Below are 16,140 nucleotides of genomic sequence, written 5' to 3' on the forward strand. Positions count from 1 at the left end.
AGTTCAGGGCTCAATTACATGCAAGCCATCAATACTGGAGTTTTGGAAACAAAAATCAATTTTTTGTTTTGTCCCTACTTTTTTCATTTGTTTTCAACTTTTTGCTGGTTAGCTTAAATTCAACGCCGAAAAAGAACAGCCTACTCACAGCAATTTTTAAAATGGCTTCCCTATACTTTCTCATTCACTGTGGACCATTTTTCATCTGTAAACTTATCAACTGTTCCTCTGGATGGAAGCACCCAAACCCGGCCTAAATTTTCAAAATACCTTCATTTTTCAGCCAAACAATCTCATTTTTCAAAAGAAACTGTGAGGCAACTGTTTATGTAATTAGTGCACTGCATCTTTAAGATAGATTTAAGGGATCCATACTGAGCCCTTGTGAAGTGCACAAGTGGGAACCCTCTCTTTATGAACCATTTCTTTGAGGTTGACAGTGCGGCAGAGATAGAGGGGCACACTATTTTAGGTTCAGCAGGATTGTTTAGCCACAGGGACAGTGATGAATATGTTGATGGAAAATGTCAACCATGTGAGAGATGTGGTAGAGTTTACATGCAAATGGCACACTGTTGGCGATGATCATAAAATATGTAACTAAGTAAAGCAAATGGCACACTGTTGGCAATGATCATAAAATATGTAACTAAGTAAAGCAAATGGCGCACTGTTGGCAATGATCATAAAATATGTAACTAAGTAAAGCAAATGGCACACTGTTGGCAATGATCATAAAATATGTAACTAAGTAAAGCAAATGGCATACTGTTGGCGATGATCATAAAATACGTAACAAAGTAAAGCAAATGGCACACTGTTGGCGATGATCATAAAATATGTAACTAAGTAAAGCAAATGGCACACTGTTGGCGATGATCATAAAATATGTAACTAAGTAAAGCAAATGGCACACTGTTGGCGATGATCATAAAATATGTAACTAAGTAAAGCAAATGGCATACTGTTGGCAATGATCATAAAATATGTAACTAAGTAAAGCAAATGGCACACTGTTGGCAATGATCATAAAATATGTAACTAAGTAAAGCAAATGGCACACTGTTGGCAATGATCATAAAATATGTAACTAAGTAAAGCAAATGACGCACTGTTGGCAATGATCATAAAATATGTAACTAAGTAAAGCAAATGGCGCACTGTTGGCAATGATCATAAAATATGTAACTAAGTAAAGCAAATGGCACACTGTTGGCAATGATCATAAAATATGTAACTAAGTAAAGCAAATGGCACACTGTTGGCAAGGATCATAAAATATGTAACTAAGTAAAGCAAATGGCACACTGTTGGCAATGATCATAAAATATGTAACTAAGTAAAGCAAATGGCACACTGTTGGCAATGATCATAAAATATGTAACTAAGTAAAGCAAATGGCACACTGTTGGCAATGATCATAAAATATGTAACTAAGTAAAGCAAATGGCACACTGTTGGCCATGATCATAAAATATGTAACTAAGTAAAGCAAATGGCGCACTGTTGGCAATGATCATAAAATATGTAACTAAGTAAAGCAAATGGCACACTGTTGGCAATGATCATAAAATATGTAACTAAGTAAAGCAAATGGCACACTGTTGGCGATGATCATAAAATATGTAACTAAGTAAAGCAAATGGCGCACTGTTGGCAATGATCATAAAATATGTAACTAAGTAAAGCAAATGGCACACTGTTGGCAATGATCATAAAATATGTAACTAAGTAAAGCAAATGGCACACTGTTGGCGATGATCATAAAATATGTAACTAAGTAAAGCAAATGGCACACTGTTGGCCATGATCATAAAATATGTAACTAAGTAAAGCAAATGGCACACTGTTGGCAATGATCATAAAATATGTAACTAAGTAAAGCAAATGGCACACTGTTGGCAATGATCATAAAATATGTAACTAAGTAAAGCAAATGGCACACTGTTGGCGATGATCATAAAATATGTAACTAAGTAAAGCAAATGGCGCACTGTTGGCAATGATCATAAAATATGGAACTAAGTAAAGCAAATGGCACACTGTTGGCGATGATCATAAAATATGTAACTAAGTAAAGCAAATGGCACACTGTTGGCGATGATCATAAAATATGTAACTAAGTAAAGCAAATGGCACACTGTTGGCGATGATCATAAAATATGTAACTAAGTAAAGCAAATGGCACACTGTTGGCGATGATCATAAAATATGTAACTAAGCAAAGCAAATGGCACACTGTTGGCAATGATCATAAAATATGTAACTAAGTAAAGCAAATGGCACACTGTTGGCAAGGATCATAAAATATGTAACTAAGTAAAGCAAATGGCATACTGTTGGCAATGATCATAAAATATGTAACTAAGTAAAGCAAATGGCACACTGTTGGCAATGATCATAAAAAATGTAACTAAGTAAAGCAAATGGCACACTGTTGGCAATGATCATAAAATATGTAACTAAGTAAAGCAAATGGCACACTGTTGGCAATGATCATAAAATATGTAACTAAGTAAAGCAAATGGCATACTGTTGGCAATGATCATAAAATATGTAACTAAGTAAAGCAAATGGCACACTGTTGGCAATGATCATAAAATATGTAACTAAGTAAAGCAAATGGCACACTGTTGGCAATGATCATAAAATATGTAACTAAGTAAAGCAAATGGCACACTGTTGGCAATGATCATAAAATATGTAACTAAGTAAAGCAAATGGCACACTGTTGGCAAGGATCATAAAATATGTAACTAAGTAAAGCAAATGGCATACTGTTGGCAAGGATCATAAAATATGTAACTAAGTAAAGCAAATGGCATACTGTTGGCAATGATCATAAAATATGTAACTAAGTAAAGCAAATGGCATACTGTTGGCGATGATCATAAAATGTGTAACTAAGTAAAGCAAATGGCACACTGTTGGCAATGATCATAAAATATGTAACTAAGTAAAGCAAATGGCACACTGTTGGCGATGATCATAAAATATGTAACTAAGTAAAGCAAATGGCACACTGTTGGCGATGATCATAAAATATGTAACTAAGTAAAGCAAATGGCACACTGTTGGCAAGGATCATAAAATATGTAACTAAGTAAAGCAAATGGCACACTGTTGGCAATGATCATAAAATATGTAACTAAGTAAAGCAAATGGCACACTGTTGGCAATGATCATAAAATATGTAACTAAGTAAAGCAAATGGCACACTGTTGGCAATGATCATAAAATATGTAACTAAGTAAAGCAAATGGCACACTGTTGGCGATGATCATAAAATATGTAACTAAGTAAAGCAAATGGCACACTGTTGGCAATGATCATAAAATATGTAACTAAGTAAAGCAAATGGCACACTGTTGGCAATGATCATAAAATATGTAACTAAGTAAAGCAAATGGCACACTGTTGGCAATGATCATAAAATATGTAACTAAGTAAAGCAAATGGCACACTGTTGGCAATGATCATAAAATATGTAACTAAGTAAAGCAAATGGCACACTGTTGGCAATGATCATAAAATATGTAACTAAGTAAAGCAAATGGCATACTGTTGGCAATGATCATAAAATATGTAACTAAGTAAAGCAAATGGCATACTGTTGGCGATGATCATAAAATATGTAACTAAGTAAAGCAAATGACGCACCTGTAGATTTTCCTTCCTCGTACAAGTCATCAGAACGTTACAGGAAAAAACATGGCTTTAGAATTCCGGCCCAAGATGTGGTGGAGTCCATTTGGTTCAACATTCCAAGTGAAGGAGTGGTCAGTGCCTGCATCCAATAAGAAAACTGAGTTAAGGGATGATGAACTGCTGGGAGGTATCGGCGATGTCACAGAGGATGGTGGTTGCCGATACTTTCAAGATCAAGATAAGATTTGCAACCTTGGAGTAGGGTTGGTTTCACATTGGTACAGTCAATTGACAAAATGCCAGATGACAACTGGTAAAACACTCTTAGTGTCAAACTGCTATATCCTAGTTCAGGCACAAGACGACCGGTCACAGACAGGATGTGATCTTGAGTGAGTTTACAAAGTCAGTATCCTGAGTGGGAGTGTATCATCCAAGATACTTAAGTTTAGGGGGAGCTGTGGACTATATTCTCTGTAAAAACCAATCCCATGGCCCATTGCAGTAATCAAAGAGGCTTTTAACCAGGTTAACAGTCGCCAAAATACATTACATGTACCTGATCAAAAACAGGTTGATGTGAGCTTTTATCTTTAAACTTTCTTTCAATCTTTAAACTTACACTTCAATGATACAAATTGGTGCAGTAAATATATGAATATGTAAAGGATGTGTATGGTAAGAATTTCAAGGAAGATCAATGGTCAACATGCATTCCCTGGGTGCATGACACTGCCTAATTTTCACTGCATTCCACTGTGCTTCAGTCCAATATTTTGCATACCAGTCGTCTAGTAGCCACGCCCTTAGTTACATTCCATAAAAGGTCAATGAGGTCATTAAGTGGCCAAGCAAACAATTTTTGATTGGAAGCCACATCCCGTACTACTTGACTCAGAGGGAAGTCGACAGAAACTGCACTGCCAAGCCGGTCGTCGTACACACACCTAAATACACACAGTCTAGCCATGCGCGGTGCATACTGAGAGTAGTGGGTACATGATGTATGTATTTGAATGTATTAAGGAATTTAATCGTTCATGTTGTAGGGCTGAGATGGCTATGCCTCGGTACCTAGCTATGAGCATTGGTACATGTATGCCTTTTTACTGCTACGTTATGATTTGGGTTTTAAAATGTATGCTTGATATCCTTTTTGTGACAATCATTTTTCGGTGGGGGTGTTTTGGAGCACGCGGGTAGTGGACACAAATCTAAAACTTTCATTTTCAAGATCTATAACTCAGGTAAAACCAACATATATTTTGGACCCGTTTCCAACAGGGGATATTCTCAGTAAAAGCCTCAGATCACGGGCTCCCTCATCAATAATGGCTGCCCCCTGGAGCCATGCTGACTGGAGTTCCTATCCACCCTGCGTAGTGGCACCTTTGGTGGAAATAGCACCTCAATCATTGTTTACAAATGATAAATCCTCATTTTATACCCATTTGGCTTAATGGTTCATTGAGTCGCTACCAACAAGACTGGGTTGGATTGGACACTGCGTCCATGAAAACAGGTCTTTCCAGCTGATGAGGGGGTGTTTCAGATGGATATTCATAACGCTGGGCCTCCCAAGTGAGACACGTCGAGGGGTAAAGATGCAGAAGGTACATGTACTGTGACTACATCTCAGGACATGCATAAGTGAGCGAGGGCGCTGTTTATTTGGGAAATCGTTTTCTTAAATCAGAAATTGTGATTAAAATTTGTCTTTTTCCGCAAGCTCTAGCTCCTCTGATTAATTTTCAATTTCAGAATTTTCAAAATCTCAAGTGAAGCCAGCATTTAATTTATTGAAATAAGGTACGAATCAGAACAAATATTTTGGAAATGTGAAGTTTAAGTTTTTCAGTCAATATCCACACTCATTTTTGTGTGTACACAAGAAAATCACAGCTTGCTCTGCATTACGCTTGTACATAAGACATCTCAAACTATCCCTGCTTCAAGCCAAGTTTTCTTTGCTTTGAAGAGTCCGATAGAATCCAAATTTACCAGTACATGTATATATCCAAATATATCTAATGACATCTTCTCCAACTTCGCTCCTAAAAGAAAATAGCAAACATAGTTGAAAGGTTTATGAGCCTCGATCCCTGTAAAGCAGACCTACTGGACCAAGGCCTACATTTATGCACACTGTAGACCACACCCATGGTCCCTCTGCGCTAATGACAGCCTTAATGCCAGTCAGCTTGGTAGCTGGGGCTGGCAGTACCGGTATGGTGCCTCCTGCAGTTTTTATGGACAAAAGGTTTAGAAATTAAAACAACACTGCGGCCTACAGGCCCAGAATCAAGATGTAATAGGCCTACATGTTCATGTACCCACCAGAACTGTGGGGTCCATCATCCAGCCATGGAGGTAGGACAAGACCTCCATGATCCAGCACGCAGTCTCCCCTGGGAACGCGGCGGACGGGACGAACATTTCGGGTAGCATAATTAATCTTACTAGTTACAGCCTCACTAAATCACCAAATAACTTGAGATATCCGTGTATCTTCTCTGTAATTACATGATAATAAAATGCCACTCTCCTTTTTTTTAATTCTAAAACAAATTATGCATGAAATACCGCAGATTATTGTAGCGATGGCCTGACATATGTGCCTCAGCTCAGATAAGTGGATCTCGCGATGCGCGAACTGTCGACACGTCACATGCGCAGCACACGCGCAGCTAGCCATTCAAGCACTTAATGATAGCGCCCTCAAGGAAGGTTTCGTTCAACGGAAAAATCCTTCGGTGCAAGCCCGTTTAGACTGTTGTGTATTTATTTTAATTTCCGTTCAGATAGAATCTTTTAAAAATATTACTTATATATATCAATGTTATAGATTAGACTCTAGCGTCTTTTATTTTTCAATTAAGCACCAAAGTCTGAACTGCTTTTTTTTTTTTCAAAATGAAACCTTTACATGGGATATAGGTGGTGCCCATCGTTAAAATGTGTGGCAAACATTTGGCCCTCTTGGAACTTTCATAACATCAATAGAATGAGCGCTTTGAGGAAAAGGTTTGGACCACTTTGGATCAGCGGGGAGAAAGGAATAGCATGCATTATTACCTATTTCACCATGTTGACATTTATTAATGCGGCACAGAAATAAAAAAAAGACAACTCCAAACCCGCTTTAAAACCCTGGGACGCGGTATGAAATTTTTTACACGGTCTCGGGAGCGGCCTCGCCAGGTGAGTCCGTATCATGTTTCAGGGTGGCAGGGCCCAGAGTCCGTGCTAAAAGTATACAAATGCTTCAGTGGTTGTCCCCTATCGTCTACAGTTCTTAAAAACCACCAAAGGTACATCACAGTACCGTGGGGGGGGGGCGTAATCCCCGGCTATCCCGATTGGGGGGGGGCGCGCAAAGGCGCTATCCAAGCCGCACTACCACCACAACACCCTCCCACCAAAATAACACTTCAAAGAGAGCCGAAAGAGGCCTCTGACAAGTTCCAAACAGCTGTCACTAATAAGAAACATTCCAATGTCTGCCCCACGCACTGTTTTGTAAACAACCCATTAGATTGTACACAAGGGGCCGGGGCCACAGCACACAGTCCTATGGGAGTTGCATTAAAAGCCGTTTCTAAACCCACCTCGATAGGCCACTACGTGGACCGACGCCGGCTAAATGAAACTTTTATTAATTAAATTTTAAACCCCTTCTTTGCCACACAGTGTGGCAATTGACATCACGTGCTCAAAAATGTTCTAAAGACGAGATTCATCTAGGAGTCGATCCCAAATAAAACCTAAAAGAGGTCACGCAGCGGGCTTCCGGAACCCTCGCGGGGTCCGCCTATGGGGATTTTACACCGTCGGGCCGTCCTATCACGTTCCATATATTTTGGAAGAATAAATCCTGAGGCCATCACATGAAACACTCATGCTGGAATTTTACCTTTGACTTCCTTAACCAATATTCAGGAAAAGTCACTCCAGTGGAAATGGGTTAAAAAAAAGAAAGAATGTTACTACCTTTTACGTCCTGCGATATCGTACCTAGATCTCACCGTGTTCATGCTCGTTTATTTTGTTTTCATTCCCCGTGCTTACGTGAAAATGAGATTGTAAAAAGTTGCAAACAGTTTTACCTACCAGTAGTCGATGGATTCCATGTTCCATTGATTTGACATAACGCAGTTAGTGTGAGCAAAAGTTAGATAAAATATTAGAAACATTCGTAAAAGTAGCTTTATCGCTAAAAGTTTATTACCTTATAGCCACCTGCAGCCATGTGAAAAATGTCCGTTTAGTTTCGGCTAGTTTCGACAGACTACCATAAAATTTTAAACCGTAAATGTTCATCTGCCTTCGAGACCGATGCGCTAGCCCGTTTCTTCATGTATTTTAGATTTTCGGAAGGGATGGGTCAGTTTTGGCAGAATATTTCTCTTTTAGGTCAGGTATTTTTTCACTTTCTAAAAATTGATATACTGCTAAATAATTTCCAGAGCCCCTTTTTCCAAGTTGGATTTTTAATTGAAGAAGTAACTGAACGAAAACAAGTTACAAATTCTAAAATCTTTGCACGTGATTTTTCCTATACCAGGGTTCCGGAAGCGCGCCATCAGGGGTCAACTTTTGAGGCTCTATTCATAATGGATAAATTAATGACGCGTAAAAATAACTCCCCGCGCCTAAAGTTTTAAAGTCTTTCATTCGAAGGATGGATATGCGTCGGGGAGATGTTACTTTAATGTTAGATTTTTTTTTACCCTGCTCGACGTGTATATTGTAGTTAGTGTTTCCTCCGAAAGCTTGTGAAAAAATACAAGCGTAGTCGGATGGGACTTACTTTGGTATCAGGTAATGTGATTTTCCCTTCTAGGCTCGTAAGGATACCTCTTTATGACAGTACATGGACGTAGCTAAACGTTAGCCGCTTGTTTGGAAGTCTGAACACACACCGCACACTTTCTGGTAAATGGGGATGGGCCGCCAAATTATCCAAGCGCCGCGCCGTTAGGTGCACAACACCACTGTGTGTTATTCATGGGTCATTTCAATATCAAAACTTTTAAACGTCAAAAGTAAAGAAAGACACCTGTAAAGCTCCATTTTTCTATGACGTAATGCACAACAGTTAATCTTTTTTGATGAACGAGTGTCGCCGATACCACTTCTTTTATTTACCCAAAGATGCAGGCAATCTCCCCCCCCCCCAACTGGCTTGCATGAATTTAAACCAGAGCTTTTGTTAGCACCCTGCTTGATAGAGGCATATTGCTACAAGAAAACCTGTCGGGGCTCTATCTAAATGATCTACAGGAATTTACCCTGACAGTATTTGACGTAAAACGATGTATTTACCCATGGATGGTTTTCATACACATTAGTAGACTTAATCCGTATCAACCAACTTTCGTTTCATTTATCGATGGTGAATAATGTTGAATTCATTTAATTCAAGACCTTTTAATGGTTTTCTTTGAACCAGAAAATGGCAACAGGATCAGCAGTGAGTTCAGCTCTAGAGACGATCAGCAGACATCATCTCGAATGCCCCATTTGTAGTGAGAGATTCCAACGACCCAAGATACTGGACTGTCTGCATAGTTTCTGTGAGCAATGTCTGCTGGCATACTGCAGCACGAAGCACCAAGGCTGTACAGAGATTCCTTGCCCCGTGTGTCGACAAGAGACACAACTTCCGGAGGCGGGGGTTAGAGGCCTGAAAACCAACTTTTATCTGATCGGTCTGGTTGAGGAGATTGAAGTACAGGAAAAGTTGGTGTGTTCGGGTGAGACGAAGCTGCTCTGTGAGACATGTGATGATGGCAATGAGGCAACGCATCGCTGTCTGGACTGTGAACAGAATATCTGCTCACATTGTCGAAGTACTCAGCTACGGACTGTTGTTTCAGCAAATCACACTATACCCCCATTAGAGGAAATTCGTCAAGGGAAGATAAAAATGACCAAGAAGTCCGAAAAATATTGTCCAACGTGTTCAACCCACGAGGGTGAAGTGACGCGATTCTTCTGCACAACTTGTGAGACATTAATCTGCCGAGATTGTACTGTGATAGACCACTGCAAACCGCAACACGCATACATTGATAGAAAACAGGCCACTTCAACATACAAAGAGTCAATAGCTGACTTGTTTTCCCCCCTCGAGAAGATCCTGAATGAACTCCAAGAATCTCTGGAGATAGTTTCAAAAATGAAACACGACCTCGATATCAGAGTAGAAAACGTAATTTCAGTGGTGCATACCAAGGCAGCTGAGATAAGAGCAGAGGTCACTGCTCAAGAAAATCGCATCATCCATGAAATCACAAATATCCAAAGCGATCGTCTGCAAAAACTGGCAGAATATGAGAAAACAATGAGTTTGGCATCGGAGAGAATACAGCATTCATTGGAGACAGCAAGAGAGGTGACAAGGACCGCAGCAAATAGTGAGTTCCTCTCACTCTACGCAACAATCAACAAAGACTTGAAATTGTTGGCAGGTCAAACTATTCCCAGAGTTGACAAGAGGCTTGGAATTCTGAAGTTCAAACCGAGAGAGGGGGTAAGTGACATCAGTCTGGGCAAGGTGGTGACGGAAGGAAAGTGGGAGCAGCTATGTGTGTTTGGTCGCGAGGGAAGCGGTCAAGGAGAGTTTGATAGGGTTTGTGGCATTGCTGCTCGTGAGCCGGATGAGGTTGCAGTGGCTGACTACTACAACAAACGAGTTGTGATCTGCAGCATCGATGGTAACCAGAAAAGCACAATCCCGATGGAAGGATGTAAGTTTGGATAGAAACTGCTCACAACGATACACTGGTGCTTTGTTTATTGTAAATAAATTCATGATTTATTTTGGAATTACGATGTCAAACAGTGGTGTATCCTGCCTGATGTGTGTGTTGGGGGGCAAATTCAAAAGCAAAATGCTTATTCAACATGATGGTAGGGAGACAAAATGTCGAAAGCCTTAGGCCTACTCACAGTCCCAACACCCTTGCTTCAATTTCGTGGTGTTGTTTTCTAAGGGTTTGTTCATGTTTGATAAATACTTGTAAATACACTGATTACTTTCTTCTTACTCACCTATGAGGTAATCTAAAACAAACAGGCTAAACAACCCGTCGGTTGGTGGCAAGTTGCCGTCGCTGGATACGCCACTGGTGTCAAGCCACATAACAAATCTAAAGGCTTTTGGCAGAGTCACATGGTACCCAGACGGAGGAGGCTCTAAGAGAAAAAATGATTGACATATTCATTTTTCCAGATATTGCAGTAAAGTTTATTTAGAGAATTTTCTTCTCCCCAAAAAGACTACACAGCGGCTTAATTGTACAATACCTGGATTCTTTAAACAAAATCCAGTAAACCTCAATCCCGGATCAAACAATTTTTTGTAAACATTCAGGCAAATATATGTAACATAGCGACAAAACAGATATGCGCTTCCAATTCACTGAAATAAATGCTGGACACGCTGCATCTACACAATGGTTCATGATCAACGTTTCGTCCCGTAAAGGCTCAAAGTGCATTTCTGTTTTTGTGAAGTATCTATTTGCCAGCGTTCATTCGTCCATGTTTAAATACTATGCAACACAGGTAGTGGGCGGTAACGAGGAGAACGCCCTCTTGCTCCTTATTTTGACGGAAATTTACTTTATTTTCCTAAAGTTCGTTGCCACACGACCGAGTGTTCTAGTGTATCAATATTACGAACATTTAACGCAAGCCTGGCAACATCGAAGGTTGAGAAGTGACTCCGGCTGGGCTTATTGTCGTGAGGGAAGGAAAAATTCCAAATTCCACGGACTCGCTAGACAGGGAGGGGGAGGCTTCAATATACATTCTACATGAATCCTTGTTCACTTGCTGTGCATGGACGTAGCTACATGTTTAGCCGTTTTTTGTCACTTCTTCCGTGAACTTCATATTGATTGTTTCATAATAAATAATTCCAGGTTCCGGGGATCTATTTGTCGAGGAAAGGACAAGTTTTGATCCTATGTCTCTGGCTTTATAACTCTTCATGAACGTGGTTGGTTGGTTAATGCTTTTCTTTTTGTCTTTCAACTCCAAACAGGGCCATGTGGCATTGCAGCTACACGCACCGGCAATCGGTTGGTGGTTGTTGAGGATAACGCATCCCACGTGAAAGTCTTTGACAAGGACAACGCGCTGGCTTTCCAGTTCCCCACAGTGCCACCGAGTGAGGTCGGTAAGACCGCAGTGACACTCCAGAGTGTAGCAGTCAAGGCGGATGGGACCATTGTGGTAGGTGACATCCAGAGAATAGTGCTGACCGAACACAGCCCCATTGGTGGGGAACTCAGGAGCACCATCCCAGTCAAGATTAAACCTCATTATGTGGCTGTTGACAGCAATGATCGAGTTGTAATCAGTGACTGTGAACAGTTAGTCGGTGTTGTTGATGGGAATGGTGATACACTGTTCACCATCAAACCTACCATCGATGGTGAGGTAGTTAGATACTGTACTGGTGTATGCGCAGATAGCGCGGGCATCTATGTTGCAATGTGTAATGGTGATGACACCGGTCATATCCACCACTATGACCCTCAAGGTGGCTTTCTCCACTGCATCGCAGAGGATCTGCACTGTCCTCTGGGAATCACATTCTTAGCAGATGGGCAACTGGCAGTTGCAGATTTGTACTCAGTGAAGATTTATGACTTTGTTTAATGTAACACGAACAAATCGATTTCGTTCCACTTTCTTCGGGAGGAAACAGCAGTAGCATTAGTCGGAAATGTTGCGGTGTGTACAACATTGCCTTCAATTTCATGATTTTTTAAATAGAAAATTAGACCCACAAAGGTTTGCGTAGGCTTACTGCATGGCAGAAATGGAAAGCAAACTACATTAAAATTTCACTGAGATGGGATTCAACATTGCCTTCAATTTCATGATTTTCTTAACAAAAAATTAGACCCACAAAGGTTTGCATAGGCCTACTGCATAGCAGAAATGGAAAGCAAACTACATTAAAATTTCACTGAGATGGGATTCAAAAGTATGGGAGCTACGTAAAGTGCTTATCATTTAAACAAATTTCCTTTGTCAGTTTTGCATTGTTAACTACATTTTCTCACGACGTTTGAATTATTTTCATAGTCCATTTAACAGTAGTAAATGTATCCCAATATTGGTGAGTTATGCCTACCGTGAGCGCTCACAGGAGATAGGGGAAGTTGTTAGCTCGTCTCATCAAAAGAATCAGACTCATTTTAATGCAAACATCTTGCAGGGGATTATCAAATTGAGGAGAGTATAAAAACTGAAAAATAATATGTGAAGTCAAATTGTTCTCATTGAGATTTACATACAATTTTAATGTTTTCAAAAGTTTACTTTGTGTGAGTAGTGGGATAGCGAAGGTCTCATCATTTAAATAGTGAAGTACATTTGTAAAAGTCGATGTGGAACTCACGTTTGGAGAAATATTCCCCTCATAATTAAACTGTCCCTTTGTGTTGAACCGCCTTATTCTTATTTGCGGTTGAATGTATATTACAAATTAATACCACGTTAAAGACAGGCCCAATGTCACCATTTGGAGGAGAGTTATATTGATTCATTTCCTTTGCAACTCCTTTCGAAATAAAATTCATTTCATTTTCTTTTGAACTCAAATGAAGGTTTTGTTAAAGATTTAAATGATATTTTTCTCAGTGGCAGAGGCAAAAGCAAGATGAAATGTAGGTTATAAAAAGCTTTATTGACAAATTGCTTAATTTTCGTGGATTTTGTTTACACAGTTTTAATTACTGACAGCGACAATATTCCACTTACAGAATATTAACGTTTTCAAAGACTATACCTGAGTCTTATTTAAAGGCAACATGACCTTTTAATTTTTTTAAATGTGAATATTTATCATGACGTAGGTAATTTACATTGTAACGGTTATTTCCATACCCATGGGTAAAGTTGTTACTTTTCGGCTGACCTCCTTGAATCTTTCCTGCACAAGGAAGGGTTGAACACGCATCTAAACCTCTACCAGACAAAAAAAGTCCCAAGACTACTTTTGACAGTGGACAGATTTACTGGATTATCCGTATGGTGGTATAGTTGCCCCTTGTACTATGTAGTGATATGAAGTAAGCCGTACGCTATCAGTATTAATCAAGAAGTCTTGGGGACGTATCAAGAACCAGACCCGTAATACGACACCGATCAAAAACTTCCTCTGGGCTCTCCAGGAAGTTTTTGAGAGAGCTGTTAAAGGGTGCCATAATTGAGGTTGTTTAATTACTCCTGTTTGTTTGTCTGCGCGTGACATATGATCTGGCTGTCAGTAACGAAATCGGACAGTCTAAAGGAAAACCCTCTTGGGTATGTTATGATTTTTGTGATAAAGTCTGAAATGTAGGGACATTGCTGTTGCAGTATGAATAAAATGTACGTAGTCTGTGTTTGATAGAAGAGCTTTGCATATCGACTGCTTTCATTTAATACTTTTTTTCCTTTAAGAAATGGAATTTCTTCCTTCTAGGCTGTAGTTTCTGAGGCTGCCTACATGTATGTATTACAGTACCCCGGGTAGTTAGTAGGGTCAATACATCAAAGTTGAGTATTACAAGCAACATCTTGTGTGTCTCTCTACGTCTACATACCACGTACGGTGCTTGTTGCATTCACGTTGAGAATGGCTTCCCTGTCCCGTCCCATTTAAACCATGTTGATCCTATAATTCTAGATATCCGTTTTCTTCCCTATCACATTAGTACTTGGCAACTAAATTGAAATCCGTAGAGAGAGTATCTCTAACGTAAAGCCTGTGTAAATATTAATACACCTTTAGTTTTGTTTTTTGTCGCCGACCGGTTACGAAAATACAAACACACTGACCTCAGGAAAGAGCTTGGCCTTTTGCTTAGAATGCTGGTTTTCCAGAGCATTCAAGCACACAGATCCGGAGCGGTAGGTCTGAGGGAACTTTGCTGGAGCGTAAAGAGCGAAATTCAGCGACTTCCGGGTCATTTTGCGAGATCGACAAAGAATGAATAATCTGGTCAAACCCAAGTACGGTTACTGTCCCAACTCAAGATTACCATTCCAACCAATAGGTGCAGTTTGGCCGATGACACTACATTAATATATGTTTTTACGATCCGACTGTACGAACTGTCAGTCCCTAGAAACAAATTGTTTCTCTACGTGTACAAATAGTTGAATTGGAGTTAAAAAGGAGACTGAATTGACAAAGCCGGAAGTTGAAGTTTGTGTCACTGAAGCTTCAGGCCTACAAACGTATCGTAAAAACCAGCGTCGGTCTATTTTGTACTATTCCCCATACATTGATCGTGTATCTTTACTTTACACCACACCCTGTCGGCGCCATTTTCCAAAAACATATCCAGTTGAACCTGTCAAAACTCTCGTACGGGTGCGAGTTTTTCTTTGCAGTAACGGAACAATCTCACCAAACGTCTTCACAAATCAACTGATTCAGTTTAATTAAAAGTAAAGCTGACTTCTGGATGTTAAGTGAAGCAACTGTTGTTGCACAACTCTTGCAATAAATTGATTAGTATATTTTACAATGTATAGCTAGACCTATAGAATAGATGTAGTCTTGATGATAAAATCAAACACTTGGCAAATGTAAATGACTTTCCGAACAACTCCGTAGTTAGCTCAATTAAAATCACAGGACATGTTCGTATCTTACAATGTTGAGCTATGATGGCGCTTCTTTCTTTACAGATGGGTTGATTTGCTGAGGTTGTAGCAGTAACTCCAGTTTTGAACGCTGTAAGATAAAGTACTGATTGACGAAGGAATGTTGACGAGTATAAAACCGCCAATTACACTGCACAGGCTGATGGGCAAGGTGACTGGGATAGGTACAAGACGAGTAAGGGCGTTTGGAAAAAAGAAACAAATTTCACGAAAGAATAATACTGCTCTTTAGTAACAAAACATTATACATTTTTAAACGTAGAATGAACCTTCGAGTAAAATGTGAATTTCAGAGAGCGAAAACCTTTTTTGAGAGTGATTACTGACCAGCAATATGAATTAGCGTTGAAGTAAAAACACAAAGGACGTTTTCCCCATTAGTCTTATGTTGTTTGTTGTTCAAGACGTCATCACGTACACATTCATTTAATCGATTCATTTATTGTGCAAGACCTCTCCTTGATACAGGTGAGATTTGTCTCCAAGAATAAAATAGTTACAAACGACTGTTCCCGTGGGTCATCTTTGTTTATCTGAACTACTGTCTGTGGTGTTGTTGTGTTTCTCCCCAGGCAGTCGCTCACGCTGACGAAAAGGCTCATTTGGTATTTTGGAAAAATGATAGAGCTTTGTGGAACCTCTATGGGCGCCCTTTTTACACTGCTTTATTTTTGTAAATTTATCTGAAACATATGACAATCAATACAGTACCGGGGTAATGGTGCGGTGACGTGGGACTGAACAATGTCCGTATCCAGTTTCCTAGTCTTACGGCTGCGGTATGAAATAACAAATGTGCTCATGCAAGCCACT

General features: G+C 39.7%; 1 protein-coding gene and 1 long non-coding RNA gene across 10 annotated transcripts in view; one reads left to right on the plus strand and one right to left on the minus strand.

The window, feature by feature from the left end:
* LOC110990533 (uncharacterized) overlaps positions 1 to 16,140 on the minus strand; it is a 270,020-nt gene that overhangs the window by 141,806 nt on the left and 112,074 nt on the right. The gene's annotated exons all lie outside the window — the stretch shown is intronic.
* On the plus strand, positions 9,098 to 14,067 carry LOC147797886 (E3 ubiquitin-protein ligase TRIM56-like). The gene is made up of 2 exons (XM_087142829.1): positions 9,098 to 10,400; positions 11,702 to 14,067. Exons 1-2 carry the CDS (start codon positions 9,104 to 9,106, stop codon positions 12,319 to 12,321), a joined length of 1,917 nt encoding a protein of 638 aa, XP_086998955.1. The 5' UTR covers positions 9,098 to 9,103; the 3' UTR covers positions 12,322 to 14,067.

Source organism: Acanthaster planci, linkage group LG10 (genome assembly GCF_054643075.1).
Source record: "Acanthaster planci isolate LZ-2023a linkage group LG10, COTS_SCS, whole genome shotgun sequence".
Classification (NCBI taxonomy): domain Eukaryota; kingdom Metazoa; phylum Echinodermata; class Asteroidea; order Valvatida; family Acanthasteridae; genus Acanthaster; species Acanthaster planci.